The sequence below is a fragment of the Callithrix jacchus genome, chromosome 22, assembly GCF_049354715.1.
Source record: "Callithrix jacchus isolate 240 chromosome 22, calJac240_pri, whole genome shotgun sequence".
Taxonomy (NCBI): Eukaryota; Metazoa; Chordata; class Mammalia; order Primates; family Cebidae; genus Callithrix; species Callithrix jacchus.
In genome coordinates this window covers 42,159,362-42,177,284 of record NC_133523.1, presented here as the reverse complement: position 1 = coordinate 42,177,284, position 17,923 = coordinate 42,159,362, and the positions used below count along the sequence as shown (strand labels likewise).

At 47.7% G+C, this 17,923-nt stretch overlaps 2 protein-coding genes across 9 annotated transcripts in view; one reads left to right on the top strand and one right to left on the bottom strand.

Moving 5' to 3' along the window:
* Positions 1 to 17,738, top strand: part of ODAD1 (outer dynein arm docking complex subunit 1) — a 42,090-nt gene extending 24,352 nt beyond the window's left edge. For 4 of the 6 annotated variants that reach the window (XM_035284297.3, XM_035284295.3, XM_035284294.3 and 1 more), the window contains one exon: positions 41 to 17,738. In XM_035284297.3, coding sequence (XP_035140188.3) covers positions 41 to 583 — 543 coding nt within the window. In that variant the 3' untranslated portion in view covers positions 584 to 17,738. The remainder of the gene's footprint in view (positions 1 to 40) is intronic. The other 2 variants (XR_013530819.1, XR_008478469.2) reach the window with 2 other exon arrangements.
* Positions 12,022 to 17,923, bottom strand: part of CARD8 (caspase recruitment domain family member 8) — a 27,464-nt gene continuing 21,562 nt past the window's right edge. For 2 of the 3 annotated variants that reach the window (XM_008988319.6, XM_008988322.6), the window contains 3 exons: positions 16,623 to 16,764; positions 13,826 to 13,870; positions 12,022 to 13,051 (listed from right to left, as the gene is read on the bottom strand). In XM_008988319.6, coding sequence (XP_008986567.4) covers positions 12,786 to 13,051; positions 13,826 to 13,870; positions 16,623 to 16,764 — 453 coding nt within the window. In that variant the 3' untranslated portion in view covers positions 12,022 to 12,785. Of the gene's footprint in view, positions 13,052 to 13,825; positions 13,871 to 16,622; positions 16,874 to 17,923 lie in introns of those variants that run through there. The other variant, XM_078359340.1, reaches the window with a different exon arrangement.

The window sequence follows — 17,923 nt, the reverse complement described above, 5'->3', positions numbered from 1 at the left end:
CTCAGTGTGCATCGGAGGGTCCAGCTCACCTTCCCTGCAGGTGGAGCTCCAGGAGCAGGCAGAGGCACAGCACCAGAAGGACCTGGCTGACGCCGCTGCAAAGCTGGACGGCACCCTGGGCATGGACCTAGCCAGCACCCAAAGGAACGGCTCCAGCACCGCCCTGGTGCCCTCCTTGCAGCCCCATGCCATCCCCGGGTCCATCTTGAGCCAGGGGACTAGCAAAGACCGCAGCTCTCATGGCCGTGTCACTTTTGGCCCCCTCAGCCCCAGTGCAGGGCATTTGCCCAGCCACACCACCCACAGTGACCCCAGCACTGGCCACGTGACCTTGGGCTCCACCAGTGCCTCGAGTGGGGGCCACATGACTTTCAGACCTGTCAGTGCCAGCAGCTACCTGGGCTCTACGGGATACGTGGGGTCCAGCAGAGGTGGAGAAAGCACGGAGTGGGGTGTGGAGAGCGGAGGCACCACATCCGAGTCCAGCGGAGGCCTCAGGTCCAGCAGAGGCCATGCCTCCAGCCCCGGCCCCGCCTCCAGCACGGGCCCTGGCTCCTCCAGCAGCAAAGACTCCCGGGGCTAACACGATGGGCACGAGTCCCCACCCTGCCCTGGCTCTCTGTGGGGTCTCTTGTGTCTCTGCTTCTCTGTTTGCCTTGTGGGTCTGTCTTCTCCCAGTCCTAGGCCTCTGTCTTTTTGCCCCCCACCTGTTTCCATCCTCCCTTCCTCACTGCCTCGTCTCTGTCTCCCCGTCCTTCTCTCTGCTCCTGACCCTGCTTTTCCTTCTGCCTCCCGACTTCCTGTTCTCTTGGTTTCCTGGTCAGTCTCTCCGTCTTGTCTCCATATGTGCCCTTTCCCTGTCTGCGGAGCCCTGACTCCCTGTGGTCCCCCACCTCCTGCTTCTGGCTCGCTTTCCTGTCTCCATCTCCCAGGCTCTCCATGCATCCTGTGTCCCTGTCTCTGTAGCTCCTCACTCCCCAAGAGCCCTCCAGTGCTGACAGGCGGGGGAAAAGTCAGCGCCAAGACGCCAGAGTCAGCATGGCAAAATGGGAGTGCGGGAAATAAAGTATCTGTGTGGAGAGCAGGCTTCAGGCATGGCTGCTTCCTCCACCTCCAGCCTGGGGGGACATCTGTGACCCTGTCCCGATTCCCTACCATTCATTCATTCACTTTTTTTTTTCTTTTTGAGACAGTTTCCCTCTTGCCACCCAGGCTGGAGTGCAGTGTCACGATCTCGGCTCACTGCAGTCTCCGCCTCCTGGGTTAAAGTGATTCTCCTCCCTCAGCCTCCTGAGTAGCTGGGATTATAGGCGCCTACCACCACTCCCGGCTAATTTTTGTATTTTTAGTAGAGATGGGGTTTTGCCATGTTAGCCAGGTCGGTCTTGAACTCCTGACCTCAGGCAATCTGCCTGCCTCAGCCTCCCAAAATGTTGGGATTACAGGCGTGAGCCCCCACACCCAGCCTATTCATCCATTTTTCTGAGACCTCCACATGCCAGGCTCTTCTGGAGCTGTGTTGGTCACAGCAGGCTTGGCTGTGTGGCAGTCACAGCTGCAGGTTCTCCGTGGTCCTCATGCAGCAGAGGTTTCTCTCCTTTGTGGGCCAGCCAAGCACTCTGCTCCATATCACCCATGTGCCCTGGGCCCATGGCACAGCCATCATCTGGAGTGCTGCCAGCCCTTGGGCACTGGGAAGAAGAGAAGATGGCACAGCAGGCAGTGACTCCTGAAGCTTGGACCTGATAGGACACCTGTCCCCTCTGCTCATACTCATTAGCCAGAGCAGGTCACCTGGTCACGCCCAGCTTCAAAGGGGTGCTGGGAAGCACAGTCTGTGTGTGTTTCTGGAAGGAGAGAAAGGAAGGATTATTTATCGACATCCTTAATGCCAGCCACAGGGTCACAGAGAAAAAGCTGACCCTGACCCTCTCCTGCAGCGGGGCTGGGTGTAGGATTTAGAGGGCTGAGAACACCATGGATAACTCTTTCCTGTAGTTGAGTCATGCAAAATGCCCTGTCAAGATTTAATCCATTGGTATCAAGCTATATAAAAACTTTAAAAAAAATTCAGGCTGGGCGGCCGAGCATGGTGGCTCACGCCTGTAATCCCAGCACTCTGGGAGGCTGAGGTGGGAGGATCACCTGAGGTTAGGAGTTTGAGACTAACCTGACTAACATGGAGAAACCCCGTCTCTAGTAAAAATTCAAAATTAGCCGGCACAGTGGTGCATGCCTGTGATCCCAGCTACCGTGGAGGCTGAGGCAGGAGAATTGCTTGAACTTGGGAGGCGGAGGTTGCAGTGAGCCGAGATTGTGCCACTGCACTCCAGCCTGGGTGACAGAGTGAGACTCTGTCTCAAAAAAACAATAAACAAGAAAACAAAGAATTGAATGTCATGTGGCCTTATTGGGACTATGGAAAAGGAAGAAAGCCACAGGCTCATTCAGTCTTGGGAAGGTCTGGAGGATCCTGCATGAACCAAAATGACTTGACCTTTATGTGCAGACACACCCCTGCATCCGTCCCCAGCTGACTGCGTGCTGATCATAGCCCTTCTCCAAAGCGGGGGTGGGATGCTCTGGTTTCACTGCAGATTTTCCACTTATGCATTTTTGGAATCAGCTTAGTGATTCCCCTTTGTACATAACCTTTATTTTTTTGCTTTTTTATTTTTGAGACAAGTTCTTGCTTTGTCACCCAGGCTGGTGTTCAGTGGCTTGATCACAGCTCACTGCAGCCTCCACCTCCCAGGCTCAAGCGATCCTCCTGCCTTAGCCTCCAGAGGAGCTAGGATTGCAGGCAGGCATCATCACACCGGCTAAGTTTTGTATTTTTTTAGAGACCATGTTTCACCATGTTGCCCAGGCTGGTCTTGAACTCCTCTGTTCAAGCGATCCACCTGCCTCGCCTCCGAAAGTGCTGGGATTACTGTCATGAGCCACAGTGCCTGGCCTCTTTTTCTTTTTTTTGAGATGGAGTCTCGCTCTGTCACCCAGGCTGTAGTGCAGTCACCCAGACTCAGTCGCGGCTCACTGCAACCTCTGTCCCCCAGGTTCAAGCGATTCTCTTGCCTCAGCCTCCGGAGTAGGTGGGATTACAGGCACTTGCCGCTATGCTCCACTAGTTTTTTTTTTTTGTATTTGAGACAGGTTTCACCATGTTGGCCAGGCTTGTTTCAAACTCCTGACCTCCCACCTCGGCCTCTCAAAGTGCTAGGATTACAGGTATGAGTCACCATGCCCAACCTCTTTTGCTTTTTAAGAAATAATTTTAATATTTAAAGCACTTGTATTAGTTAATGATTTGTGTTCAGCAATTAAAAAAAAATTATTTTTGAGACAGAGTCTGACTCTGTTGCCCAGGCTGGAGTGGAGTGGCACAATCTTGGCTCACAGCAAACTACGCCTCCTGGGTTCAAGAGATTCTCATGTCTCAGCCTCCTGAGCAGCTGGGACTACTGGGACTACAGATGTACCTGACCACACCCGGCTAATTCTTGTATTTTTTGTAGAGTCAAGAGTTTCACCATGTTGGCCAAACTGGTCTCGAACTCTTGGCATCGAGTGATCCTCCTGCCTTGGCCTTCTAAAGTGAAAAATACATTTTAAAGTCTGAGCTCTGGAATGCCTTTAATTTACATGGTATAGTGTAAGAGAACAGCATGCGAGTGCAGCTTGATCTTACCTGCAGAAGCGGAGGAAGGACTGGATTAAATTTTACTCTGAATAGCAGCGAAATTAGGGGTATTTAGTCATTTTCCTCCTCCAGGAGTTAGGCAGAAATGGGCATTGCGACATCCAGGCTGTGTGGCCTTGGGCAAGTGTCCTCAGCGCCCTGAGCCCAGTTACTCCTCCTGAAATCAGAGCTGGCAGCTTTGTGTGGTGGGGAAGGCTCACCCTCACTGGGAGGCAGTGTGGGTGTGAACCGGCTCTTCATCATACTCTGTCAAGTGCAAACACATGGGGATCATCTAGAGCAGTGGAAAACCCTATCCCAGATTCTTAGAGAGTGAGAAAACCATTTTAAGGTGACCTGACCAGCATTTGAAAACAGGAATAGGCCGGGCACGGTGGCTCACACCTGTAATCCCAGCACGTTAGGAGGCCGAGGTGGGCAGATCACAAGGTCAGGAGTTTGAGGCCAGCCTGGCCAACATGGTGAACCCCAATCTCAACTAAAAATACAAAAATTAGCTGGGCATGGTGGCGGTAGCCTGTAATCCCAGCTACTTGGGAGGCTGAGGCAGGAGAATTGCTTGAACCTGGGGGACAGAGGTTGCAGTGAGCTGAGATTGTGCCTGGGTGACAGAGCAATGCTCCGTCTTACCCCCCCCAAAAAAAAAAAAAAAAGAATATAGTGGAATATAAAGCATCATGTAATACAGGGTGTTATTTTTAAAACTAACCTTTGTTTTTAAGTGTACATGTTTATGGGGTGCGGCGTGATGCTTTGATACATATATAAATTGTGCAATGATCAAGGTTTTAGCAAATCTATCATCCTAGACCTTTGTCATTTCTTTGTGGTGAGAACATGCAAAATCCTCTCTTCTAGCTATTTTGAACCCCATTATTGTTGACTATAGAGGGTGGTGTTCTTTTGTAGAAGTATGCTGGTGTGGCCAGGTGCAGTGACTCACACCTGTAATCCCAGCACTTTGGGAGGCCAAGGCAGGCAGATCCCCTGAGGCCAGGAGTTTGAGACCAGCCTAGCTAACATGGTGAAACCCCATCTCTACTAAAAATACAAAAATTAGCCGGGCGTGGTGTTGTGTGCCTGTAATCTCAGCTACTCATGAGGCTGAGGCAGGAGAATCGCTTGAACCCTGGAAGCAGAAGTTGCAGTGAGCCGAGATCATGTCACTGCAGTCCAGCCTGGGTGACAGAACAAGACCTTGTCTCAAAAAAAAAAAGTATGCAGATGCAAAACGATGTCTTACTGTGCGTCAGAATTTTGGAAGCCAGTGGTAGACAATCCTCAGTTTGCCACAATGATTTTTAGACAGCTGTCCATTCATCGATTCCAACGCCGTCACCCCACTGCCCAAATGAACATTTCTGGTCTCTGGGTGGTATTGCCTTAGCAGGATCCTGCCAGGTGGCCCCACTGGGAGTGAGTTTTGCCCCATCCCAGTCTCAGATTGCCCGAGCCAGTGAGTTCCTTCTGGTCACGTGTCTTCCTGAGGATCCGCTTTACTGGGACTAGAAGCTCTGACCTTGAATGCATTTCCAGAAGCACAGCCCTGCAGAGGGCTTCAGGTAGCCCGGAAGGGAAGTGCCTCTCCTGAGACCATCCTGGCTTCAGTCCATGGTGCTCACTGTATGCCTCCCACACCAGAGGAGGTCCTGGTCCCCGGTCCCAGGCATGAGGATAAAAATTAACAGGGCATGTTGGCGCACACCTGTAATCCCAGCTACTCCAGATGCTCAGGCAGGAGTTTGCTTAAACCCGGGAGGTCAAGGGAGTGAGCTGAGATCGCACCACTGTACTCCAGCCTGGGTGACAGAGCAAGACTCTGTCTCGGGGCACAGCTGCTGTGCCCGACCAGTATTTCATTCCTTTCAAAGTCTGAACAGTGTTCCATGCTATGCAGAATTAAAAAGTATAATGTATGGCTGGGCGCGATGGCTCACCCCTGTAATCCCAGCACATTGGGAGGCCAAGGCAGATGGATCATCCAAGGCTGGGAGTTCGACTACCCTGGCCAACATGGTGAAACCCTGTCTCTACTAAAAATATAAAAATTAGCTGGGCATGGTTGCACATGCCTGTAATCTCAGCTACTCGGGAGGCAGAGGCAGGAGAATTGCTTGAACCTGGGAGGTAGAGGTTGCAGTGAGCCGAGATCACCCCACTGTACTCCAGCTTGGGGGATAGAGTAAGACTGTCTCAAAAAAGAAAAAAAAGTAAAATGTGGCATAAGAAAGTTTCTGACCTCTTCCCCAAATAAACTACCTGCATGTAAGCCCTGCTTTCAGGCTCTCCTTTTCGGGGGTTCCCAAGTTACAACATAAGTCACGGGAGCTGGGAAGAACCCTGTGGAGCCTTGGTTCAGGTCTGGACTGAGGGCACTGAAGGATAGTCCTCTTCCGCTCTCTAGTGGTTGTAGGTGTCCAACTCCCTTCTGTTTTCTCTGTCTTCATCTCCCCCAGCTGTGCTTCCTGCTCTCGTTTTCTCATCCTGTCCCTTCAAAAACCTGCTTCTTTTTTTGGCATCCTCAATATCCCTTTTCACCTGTGCCCTCACTGCTAGGTGGATATTTTTAAAGAAAATTGGGAGCACTGGGAGGCCGAGGCGGGCGGATCACCCGAGGTCAGGAGTTCAAGACCAACCTGACCAAGATGGAGAAAACTCGTCCTCACTAAACATACAAAATTAGCCGGGCATGGTGGTGCATGCCTGTAATCCCAGCTACTCGGGAGGCTGAGGCAGGAGAATCGCTTGAACCTGGGAGGCAGAAGTTGCAGTGAGCTGAGGTCTCACCATTGCACTCCAGCCTGGGCAAAAGAGCAAAACTCTGTCTCGAAAGAAAAGAGAGAGAAAGAAAGAAGGAAAGAAAGAAAAGAGAGAGGGAGAAAAATAAGTAAATAAATAAATTTGGGAACATGATATATTACTTCACCTGTAAAAATATCACTATGATGGCCAGGTGCAGTGGCTTTGAGAGGCCAATGTGGATGGGTCGCCTGAGCTCAGGAGTTCAAGACCAGCCTGGGCAAAATGGCAAACCCTGTCTCTACAAAAAATACAAAAATTAGCTAGTGTGTGGTGCATGCCTGTACTCCCAGCTACTTGGGAGGCTGAGGTGGGAGGATCGCTTGAGCTCAGGAGGTGGAGGTTATAATGAGCTGATATTGTGCCACTGCCCTCCAGCCTGGCTGATAGAGACCCTGTATATAAAAAAAAAATCACTATGTACTCTTAAAAGATGAAGAGTTAAGAAATGCTTTACTCCCTTACAAGTAAAAGTAATCATAATTCACAAAATCATAAAATATTCTGTTAATGTTGTCATTTCCCTGGTTCTTATTTTTACTGTATAGTTTTGCATAGAGATACAAGTCATCTATTATAATAGATTTTCTGTGTTAACTCTTTGTTCATCTAATTTTTAATTCTTTGTTGCTGCTTACCTAATTTCCCCCCACCCCCACAATTTGAACCTTGTTGTTACTGTTGTAGAAACTAGGTCATTTTTTCTGTTAAATTTTCTTTGGTTTCCGTTGTGCCAATTATGTCCTTGTGTTGTCATTTAATATGTTTTTCTTTCTTCTTTTCTTTTTCGAGATGGAGTCTCCTTCTGTCACCCAGGCTGGAGTGCAATGGCGTGATCTCAGCTCACTGCAACCTCCACCTCCCAAGTTCAAGTGATTCTCCTGCCGCAGCCTCCCAAGTAGCTGGGATTACAGGCGCCTGCCACCATGTCCAGCTAATATTTGTGTGTGTGTATTTTTAGTGGAGATGGGGTTTCACCATGTTGGTCAGGATGGTCTCGAACTCCTGACCTCAGGTGATTCGCCTGTCTTGGCCTCTAAAGTGCTAGGATTACAGGCTTGAACTACGATGCCTGGCCATTATTTAACATGTTTTCGGCCGGGCGCGGTGGTTCAAGCCTGTAATCCCAGCACTTTGGGAGGCCAAGGCGGGTGGATCACAAGGTCAAGAGATCGAGATCATCCAGGTCAACGTGGTGAAACCCCGTCTCTACTAAAAGATACAAAAAATTAGCTGGGCATGGTGCCGCGTGCCTGTAATCCCAGCTACTCAGGAGGCTGAGGCAGAAGAATTGCCTGAACCCAGGTGGCGGAGGTTGTGGTGAGCCGAGATCATGCCATTGCACTCCAGCCTGAGTAACAAGAGCGAAACTCCGTCTCAAAAAACAAAAAAACAAAACATGTTTTCTGGCCTTTGAATTTCTTTTAAACTGGTGTTTAGATATGGAGGCCTGATCAGATTCAAGTTCACTTGTTCTTTTTTTTTTTTTTTTGAGACAGGTCTCATGCAAGAAAGAATTCAGGGCCAGTCCGTAAAGTGAAAGCAAGTTTATTAGGAAAGTGAAGAAATAAAAGGATGGCTGCTCCACAGAGAGAGTAGCCCCGAGGGCTGCCAGTTGCCCATTGTTTTGTTTTGTTTTGTTTTTTTTGAGATGGAGTCTCACTCTTGTTGCCCAGGCAGGAGAGACAATGGCTCCATCTCGGCTCACTGCAACCTCCGCCCTCTGGGTTCAAGGGATGCTCCTGCATCTGTCTCCCGAGTAGTTGGTATTACAGATGTGTGCCACCATGCCTGGCTAATTTTTGTATTTTTAGTAGAGATGGAGTTTCACCATGTTAGCCAGGCTGGTCTTGAACTCCTGACCTCGGGTGATCTGTTTGCCTCGGCCTCCCAAAGTGCTGGGATTACAGGTGTGAGCCACAGTGCCCCGCCTTGCTTGCCAAAAAAAATTATAAACATTATAACCATTATAAAATTTAATTTAATTATAAATTAACTTTATAAACCAATAAAAATCATAACCATTATAACAAAAAAATAACCATTTTAATGGTTATTTCTTGATGATATGGTAAACAAAGGGTGGATTATTCATGTCTCCCCTTTGCAGACCACACAGGGTAACTTCCTGACACTGCCATGGTATCCATGAACTGTCGTGGCACTGGTGGGAGTGTAGCAGTGAGGATGACCAGAGGTCACTCTTGTCGCCATCTTGGTTTTGGCCGGCTCCGTTACTGCAACCTTGTGCTAACCTCCTTCCTCATCCTGTGACTTGAAATGCCTTCACCATCTGGGAATGCAGCCCAGTAGGTCTCAGCCTCATTTTGCCCAGCTCCTACTCAAGATGGGGTAGTTGGGATTACAGGTGCGTCCCACCACACCTGGCTAACGCTGTTTTCTAGTCGTGATGGGGTTTCACCATGTTGGCCAGGCTGGTCTTGAACTCCTGAAGTGAAGTGATCCACCTCAGGACGGAGGTGCTCAGGCTCAAATGCCTCTGACAAAATGCCTATGGAAGGCATGTGGTCTCCTGTAGCTAGGACACCTGCAGTCTGTGGCGAGAGCCTGCCGTCCCTCTGTCCCTTCACTCACCCCTTCCCTAGGAGGCTTTCAGTGCTGGGAACCGGCCCTAGCATTCAGCTCCCCGACACCATACTTCCAGGTTCCTCACTTTTCAGCCCTGATGTCTGCATCTCCTCTGTACCAACTCTTGGTGTTTTCTCTCCGAAGACCTTCTCTAGGTATGTTGGTTTACCCAATATTTTGGTTTCTCTTGGTGGGAGTGGTGCTTCCTGGCTGTGTCCACTCAGCCATCATGACCTGTCTCTAGGCATGATTTTGAAAAAAAATTTTTTTGAGACAGAGTCTTGCTGTGTTGCCAGGCTGGAGGGCAGTGGCGCAATCTCGGCTCACTGAAACCTCCAACTCCCTGCTTCAAGTGATTCTCCTGCCTCAGCCTCCCAAGTAGCTGGGACTACAGGTGCGCACCACCACACCTGGCTAATTTTTGTATTTTAGTAGAGACGGGGTTTCACCATGTTGGCCAGGATGGTCTCAATCTCCTGACCTCGTGATCTGCCCCTCTCTGCCTCCCAAAGTGCTGGGATGACAGGCTTAGCTACGTGTGTGTGTGTGTGTGTGTGTGTGTGTGTGTGTGTGTGTGTTTTGAGACAGAGTCTGACTCTGTCATCCAGGATGGAATGCAGTGGCACCATAAATGGTTCACTGCAACCTCCACCACCCGGGTTCAACTGATTCACATGCCTCAGACTCCCAAGTGGCTGAGATTGCAGGCACACACCATCACACCTGGATAATTTTGTATTTTTAGTAGAAATGGTGTTTCACCATGTTGGCCAGCCTGGTCTTGAACTCCTGACCTCAAGTGATTCACCTGCCTCGGCCTCCCAAAGTGCTAGGATTACAGGCATGAGCCACCACACCCGGCCCTTTACTCTATTTTATTTTATTTATTTTTTATTTATTTACTTTTTTGAGACGGAGTTTCACTCTTGTTACCCAGGCTGGAGTGCAATGGCGCGATCTTGGCTCACCACAACCTCCGCCTCCTGGGTTCAAGCAATTCTACCTCAGCCTCTCAAGTAGCTGGGACTACAGGCATGTGCCACTGTGCCCAGCTAATTTTTGTATTTTTAGTAGAGACGGGGTTTCACCTTGTTGACCAGGATGGTCTCGATCTCTTGACCTCGTGATCCACCCGCCTCGGCCTCCCAAAGTGCTGGGATTATAGGCGTGAGCCACTGCACCTGGCCTACTCTATTTTATTTTATTTATTAATTTATTTTTATTTTCTTTTGAGATGTATTTTCGTCCTGTTGCCCAGGCTGGAGTGCAGCAGTGCAATCTCGGCTCACTACAATCCCCACCTCCCAGATTCAAGCCATTCTCCTGCCTCAGCCTTCCAAGTAGCTGAGATTACAGGCATTCGTAAAGACGGGGTTTTACCTTGGCCACGCTGGTTTCGAACTCCTGACCTCAGGTGATCCATCTGCCTTGGCCTCCCACAGTGCTGGGATTATAGGTGGGAGCCACTGCTCCTTGCCCTTTACTCTATTTTTAAATAACTGTTTCCTCTGGTATGTATTAACTCCAGTGTCCTTAACCTATGCTGGCTAATACTTGTTGTAGAATTTTACGACAGCCTCATAACCTGGTTCCCTGCCTCCTACCCATTCCCAGCCCACCATTCCCAGCCCACCCTCCATCATCTCCTGCTTGGAAGCGTCAGCACCCTGCTGTCTGCCTTTGCCTAGTTACCATGCGCTTTCAGTCTAAAGACCAAAAGGTTTTGCCTGTCATTTTTGGATTTTCAACTTCTAACTCTTGCCTGCCTCTAAAGTCTTGCATTTACTCTGTTCTTTTACGAGTTTATTTCCAGCCATATTAAACTACTTTAAGTTATACTTCTCCAGAGCAAGACGTGCTTCCCTTAAAACCTACTGTGGTCGGGCAGGATGACTCATGCCTGTAATCCCAGCTCCTGGAGAGGCTGAGGCAGGAGAATCGCATGAACCTGGGAGGCGGAGGTTGCAGTGAGCCGAGATCACACCCGCCATTGCACTCTAGCCCGGGGACAGTGCAAGACTGTCTCAAACAACAACAAAAGACCAATCAAATATACAAACAAACAAAACACCCTCAAATCATAGAAGACTTAAAAAAATTGGCACTTTCTGTTGAATACAGATGAATCACAGAGTCTTATAATCTAACATTCAAACTTCCAGGTTACAAATCAAAATTACTTAGAATCCAAGGGTAAGCTGTGGCCGGGCACGGTGACTCTCACGTGTAATCCCAGCACTTTGGTAGGCTGAGGTGGATGGATCACTTGAGGCCAAGAGTTCCAGACCAGCCTGGCCAACATAGTGAAACCCCATCTCTACTAAAAATACAAAAAAATTAGCTGGGTGTGATGGTGCCCACCTGTAATCCCAGCTACTCAAAAGGCTGAAGCAGGAGAATTGCTTGAACCCAGGAGGCAAGAAGGCAGAGGTTGCAGTGAGCTGAGATCATACCACTGCACTCCAGCCTGGGGGACAGCAAGATCTGTCTCAAAAAAAAAAAAAAAAAAAAAAAAAAAGGAAAAGAAAAAGAAAAAATAAGAGAATTCATAGCCATCAGATGTTTCAGACAAAGGAGAATATTGCAGAATGAAACTTGGAATATCAAGAGTGAAGGAAGAGAAGAGAAATGGTTAACTAACCGGAAATATATAGTAGGCTATTTTCCTCATGAGTTATTGAAATAGCCAACGGGCTATACAAAACTTAATGATTACAAGATATATAATCATTTCCAAGGGCTTTTCTTTTTCTTTTTTTTTTAAGATGTAGTCTCACTTTGTCGCCCAGGCTGGAGTGCAATGGTGCCACCTCGGCTCACTGCAACCTCCGCCTCCCGGGTACTTGTAGAATAAATGAATTTACATTATTCTAGTAATAACAGTAATAGATAAAATGTGAAAGGGGAAACATATATAAAACCAATACCATTAGTAAATACCTGAGTCTCTTTAATTGAGAGATTTGGTTAGCTTTCCTGCTTTTGTGGTGGAATGGTGAGACTTCAAACAGAGTGTCCACAAAAATTGGCTTTCATGTTAATCAGGAGACTTTCACTTTTCTAGGTCTTGTCACCCATAAGCACAACTGCCTTGAAGTTCTTCACGCTGGGTCTTCAGGAAATGTGTCAGTGGATGAAACAGTTACATATTGAGCCATGATTAGAAATGATTTAAAAGCATCCTTTTTATTCTCTTCAGATATTCTTTTGAGATGGAGTCTTGCTCTGTCACTAGTGCAGATCTCTGCTCACTGCAACCTCCACCTCCCCGATTCAAGCGATTCTCCTGCCTCAGCTTCTTGAGTAGCTAGGACTGTAGGCGTGCGCCACCACACCCAGCTAATTTTTGTATTTTTAGTAGAGACGGGGTTTCACCATTTTGGCCAGGATGGTCTTGATCTCTTGACCTCGTGATCCGACAACCTCGCCCTCCCCAGGTGCTGGGATTACAGGCATGAGCCACTGTGCCTGGCCAGAAGGTATAGTCTTTCTCTTCAGGTGTTCTTGAGGAAAAGGCATTGGGATACAGCCAATGAGTATCTTCTAGGTTATGTATCTGTCCCAGAAGCCTGTGTGATGGGCAAATGTTACTCAGCCCTCCTCTGTTTTGGACACTGGAATCGATGATGCATTTCTCTTCATCCATTTCCAATGAGAACGCTGGATTCTCTCTTGCAGACACTCGGACTGACTCACTTTACAAAGTATGCTGTCTAAGATAGGACACAAGGTAAGGGTCCCTTTTACTAATGCTTTCGAAGAGCACCTCCAGGGCTGGGTCCCCTTTCTTCTCCACCATGCTCAGCAGGGCCTCGTTCTTGCTCTGCCGTGTCTTTGCCTGCTCCACCAGCTCTTTCTCATTCTCAGTGAGAACCTCACTGTCTTGGAGATCATCGAGCACCCCCTTCAGGTCCCCCAACCTGGCCTGGAGTTGCCGGAGGTTCTCCTTCACAAACGCTGCACCTGGACGGAAGGGGGAGTTGCAGACTCTGAGAATTGCTCTCTGACAGGATTTAAGATCTACACCAAACAAAGATTCATCATACCAGGCTGGGGGTGGGTGGCTCTTTTTTTTTTGAGATGGAGTTTTACTCGTTGTCCAGGCTGGAGTGCAATGGCGAGATCTCAGCTCACTACAACCTCCACCTCCCAGGTTCAAGTGATTCTCCTCCCTCAGCCTCCCAAGAAGCTGGGATTACAGGCCTGTGCCACCACGCCTGGCTAATTTTTGTGTTTTCAGTAGAGAAGGAGGTTTCACCATGTTGGTCAGGTGGGTCTCAAACTCCCGACCTCAGGTGATCCACCCACCTCAGCCTCCCAAAATGCTGGGATTACAGGCGTGAGCCCCCGCGCCTGGCCAGGGATGGCTCTTCATCTTGTGTCTGTTGCCTAGCCCACATTCATTTCATTTTGGGTATTTTACTTCCGGTTCCTGATTAACTTTCTAATCTCGTACTTACTATATCCCTCTCAAAGTTCAGTATAGAACAACTTTAACTTACAGTTCCCCAGATGCAAGATATTCACCCCAAGAATCTGCTGTTGGTGCTCCTTGTGTGGACATGATTGTCCTCATGCCCTCCAAAAAGTAAGTCACACTCATTTTTCTCTGGCATCGCTCGTTCTTTGTAAATGACAAGGTTAGAAGGAACGGAGCATTGCTTTGTGAAGTCAAGGCACTCAAGGCCTCTTGACACCAGATACACCCCCTGGCTTTAGGGGAAACATTTCACCAACCTGAGGAGGCAGGAGGGGCTGATGCAGCTCCAAGCTGGATGTCCACTACAAAAGAGGGAAGAATTGGAGGTGAGATACAATGAATCGTGTGCCCTCACTTAGCTTTTCTAGTCTTTCACGTGCCAACTAGAACAATTTAATTCTACATATTCTATAAGGCAGGGATCTCATTTGGCACAATACACTAATGAAACCCAATTAAGTCATGTGCCACTCACTGCCCATTCAGGAAATGTATCAGAGAGAGGAACACATTTTCCCAATATTCTTTCTTTTCTTTTCTTTCTTTTTCTGATGGAGTCCCATTCTGTCACCCAGGCTAGATTGCAGTCCAATCTCAAGGTAATCTCAGCCTCCCAGGTTCAAGCAATTCTATAGCCCCAGCCTCCCGAGTAACTGGGATTATTGGCATGTGCCACCAAGTGCAGCTAATTTTTGTATTTGTAGTAGAGACAGGATTACACGTTTTCCAGGCTGGTCTCGAACTCCTGACCTCAGATGATCTGCCCGCCTCAGCCTCCCAAAGTGCTGGAATTACAGGTGTGAGCACCATTCCCAACCCATGTTCCCAATATTTCTAAGCATAGGTGGATATCTTAGGAACTCCGAGGGCTACGACAATATTATATAATAATGTCAAAAATTATAGTGAAGATAAATGCGTTTCAGATATAAACTATCAACCCTGAAAGAATAAATTTTTATTCGTGTTGGTACCAGGACTTAGAAGTTGATAGAAGGTTTGACAATCGAAGCTACCAATTTGAAAATAATTGAAATGATATTTCCCAGGAGGCCTTCGACATGCTCTTACACTCTCATCTAAAACTCCTGCTGTCTGGGGAAAGGAGGCACAGCCATGGAGCTGGTCTGCAGCTCTATTTCTGCAACCTTCGCCTCCTGGGTGCAAGCGTTTCTCCTGCCTCAGCCTCCCGAGTAGCTGGGATTACAGGCAGGTGCCACCACACCAAGCTAACTTTTGTATTTTTAGTAGAGACGGGGATTCGCCATGTTGTGGAAGCTGGTCTTGAACTCCTGACTTCAGGTGATCTGCCTGCCTCGGCCTCCCAAAGTGCTGGAACTACAGGTGTGAGCCACCATGCCAGGCCTGATCTGCAACTTTCTAGACATTATGAGGAGATGGGACTGTGAGAATTCTGTGAAAGAAGGAAGACCACAAGGGCCGGATTAGCCAACAGCATCAACGCTGTGACAGTATTGCCCCAAACTACTAAAATACATGAGCAGAAACAGGCAAAACCCATCTGAATTGCTCCAAAATATTCCACAATGTACTCATGTTCTAGAAGAACTCGTGTGTCAAGTATCCTCTTATTCCTGGGCGTTCACATTGGATTCATTTTTCCCTCATTATCAGTGCTTCAAAGAATATCACTGCATATAATTTCCCTTCATCTGTGTACTCTTACATTATAGTATAGATTTCTAAAAGGGGCTTTTTGTTCAAAGGATAGTTTTGTTTTGTTTTTTGAGACAGTCTCGCTCTGTCACCCAGGCTGGAGTGTAGTGGTACAAACTCGGCTCACTGCAGCCTCCACCCTCTGGGGTCAAGTGATCCTCCCAACTCAGCCTCCCAAGTAGCTGGGGCTACAGGCAGCTACTAGCATGCCCAGCTTGTTTTGTATTTTTTGTAGAAATGCGGTTTCATGGTGTTACCCAGGTTGGTCTCGAACTCCTGACCTCAAGCGATCCTCTCACCTTGGCCTCCTAAAGTGCTGGGATTACTGACATGAGCCACCGAGACTGGCCACAAGGGACAATTTTTAAATTAATATAAGTACATATTACTACCGAAAAGGTTAAGGCAATTTACAGTTCCTATGCAAATGTTATCTTAATGTCCTTATTGAAATTTTCCTAATGTGTTACTGAAGATAATGACCTGCTGTGATTGAAGACCCTGATTTCTGCATCATTGTAGGTATTCAAACAGGATGACATTTGCAAGTATTGGAGATACTTGAATATATACACAGAGATTCAAGGACCTATGAGGAGATCTTTGGTAACTTTTCTGGGAGTTTCTAAATTCCATGAAATTGTGTTTCTGATGTTGAGTTTGTATGAATGGATGAAACATTTTATAGGATTTTTCATCAGACTCTCTGAACGAACATGACATCCCAAAATTAAGAAAGGTGAGTGTGGAATAATTTATTAAATTGTGCAGAAAATGGAATGAAGTAGTCTGTAGGTTTGTTCTGACTCTTAAAATCTCCTGTTTTTGGCCGTGCACAGTGGCTCACACCTGTAATCCCAGCTCTTTGGGAAGTCGAGGTGGGTCGATCACTTGAGGTCAGGAGTTTGAGACCAGCCTGGCCAACAGGGTGAAACTCCATCTCTACAAAAAAATATAAAAATTAGCCAGGTGTGGTGGTTGGTGTCTGTGGCCCCAACTACTTGGGAGACTGAGGCAAGGAGAATCACTGGAACCCAGGAGGAGGAGCTTGCAGTGAGCCAAGATTGCACCACTGCACTCCAGCCTGGGCAACACAGCAAGAGCCTGCCTTAAAACAAAACAAAAAACCTCCTGTTGGTTACCCGCAGATGTGGGGGGTTTCCATTCCCATGGCCATCCCCATTCTCAGGCCCCGTGAGCATTTGAACTGCTATGGATAAACCGCTGCCGTCACTTCTGTTTTCCTCACATTGGCAATACACTGACAATCGATTTTTAACCTGGGATGGAACCAGAAACAGGCTTTCTTCTTAGACGCCCAATGGCAGAGGTGTATTTTCCCCTCACCAAAAATGCCAGCCTCACCCACTCACCTACCTGGCTTCACCACAGTCTTCCAGACCAAAGTCCCATGTCTTTTGTCAGTAATCTCAACTTGAATGGGTTCCTTCATCTGCCCAGCATAGAATTTGGAGAAGGGCTGAATTTCTCCAGGACTCCTGTAGGACAATTTCAACTCCTAGAGGAAATACAGCAGTTGGCTTAAAGCAGCGGCGGGTGGGAAGGCCTGGCTCCCTATAGTGAACTGGCCAGTGGAGCGTACCCCTGTTTTCTGTGCAATGTCATGGCTGGTTGAGGGGGAAAACAGAAGGAGAGAGGTAAATCTTTTTATTATTATTATTATTATTTTGGAGAAGGAGTCTTGTTCTGTCGTCCAGGCTGGAGTGCAGTGGCGCAATCTCAGCTGACTGCAACCTCCACTTCCTGGGTTCAAGCGATTCTCCTGCCTCGGCCTCCTGAGTAGCTGAGATTACTAATGCATGCCAGCATGCCTGGCTAATTTTTGTATTTTTAGTAGAGATGGGATTTCGCCATGTTGGCCAGACTGGTCTCAAACTCCTGACCTTGTGATCTGCCCACTTCAGCCTCCCGAAGTGCTAAGATTACAGGCATGAGCCATCGCACCCAGCCAGTAAACATTCTTTTAAATTTACAATGTTAGTAAATACTTTTATTTTATGAAAGCAAGAGCAACCTAGCTCTAAACACCCCATGAGCCAGAGAAAAATGATCTGAGCTGAGTACAAAAATCCTATGTGTTGGCTGGGTGCAGTGGCTCATGCCTGTAATCCCAGCACTTTGGGAGGCTGATGCGGGCAGATCATGAGGTCAGGAGTTCAAGACCAGCCTGGCCAACATGAGAAAACCCTGTCTCTACTAGAAATGCAAAAATAAGCTGGGCGTGGTGGCACGTGCCTGTAACCCCAGCTACTCAGGAGGCTGTGGCAGGAAAATCACTTGAACCCAGGAGGCGGAGGTTGCAGTGAGCCGAGATCGCACCACTGAACTGCAGTTGGGCAACAAGAGTGAACCTCTGTCTCAGAAAAAAAAAAGCTCTAGGGTTTTACCTACCTGGTGTATTATGTTCTATTAAAATAATATGTAGGGATAACTTCAATTGTGCAGAAATATTACAGTCACCTTTAGTAAAAATACTTAAAATGTGATGTGTAATATATCATATTTCTTCATTCAAACTTAACAAATACTTGCTAAGTGACTCAGCTAAGCAAGATGTCATGTCTGCAGGGAACCTTAACAGCGAAGTGGAAACTTTGATTTAGAAACAAAATGCACAGTTTTCCTCACAAGGTAAGTGCCCCAAATGCTAAAATGTT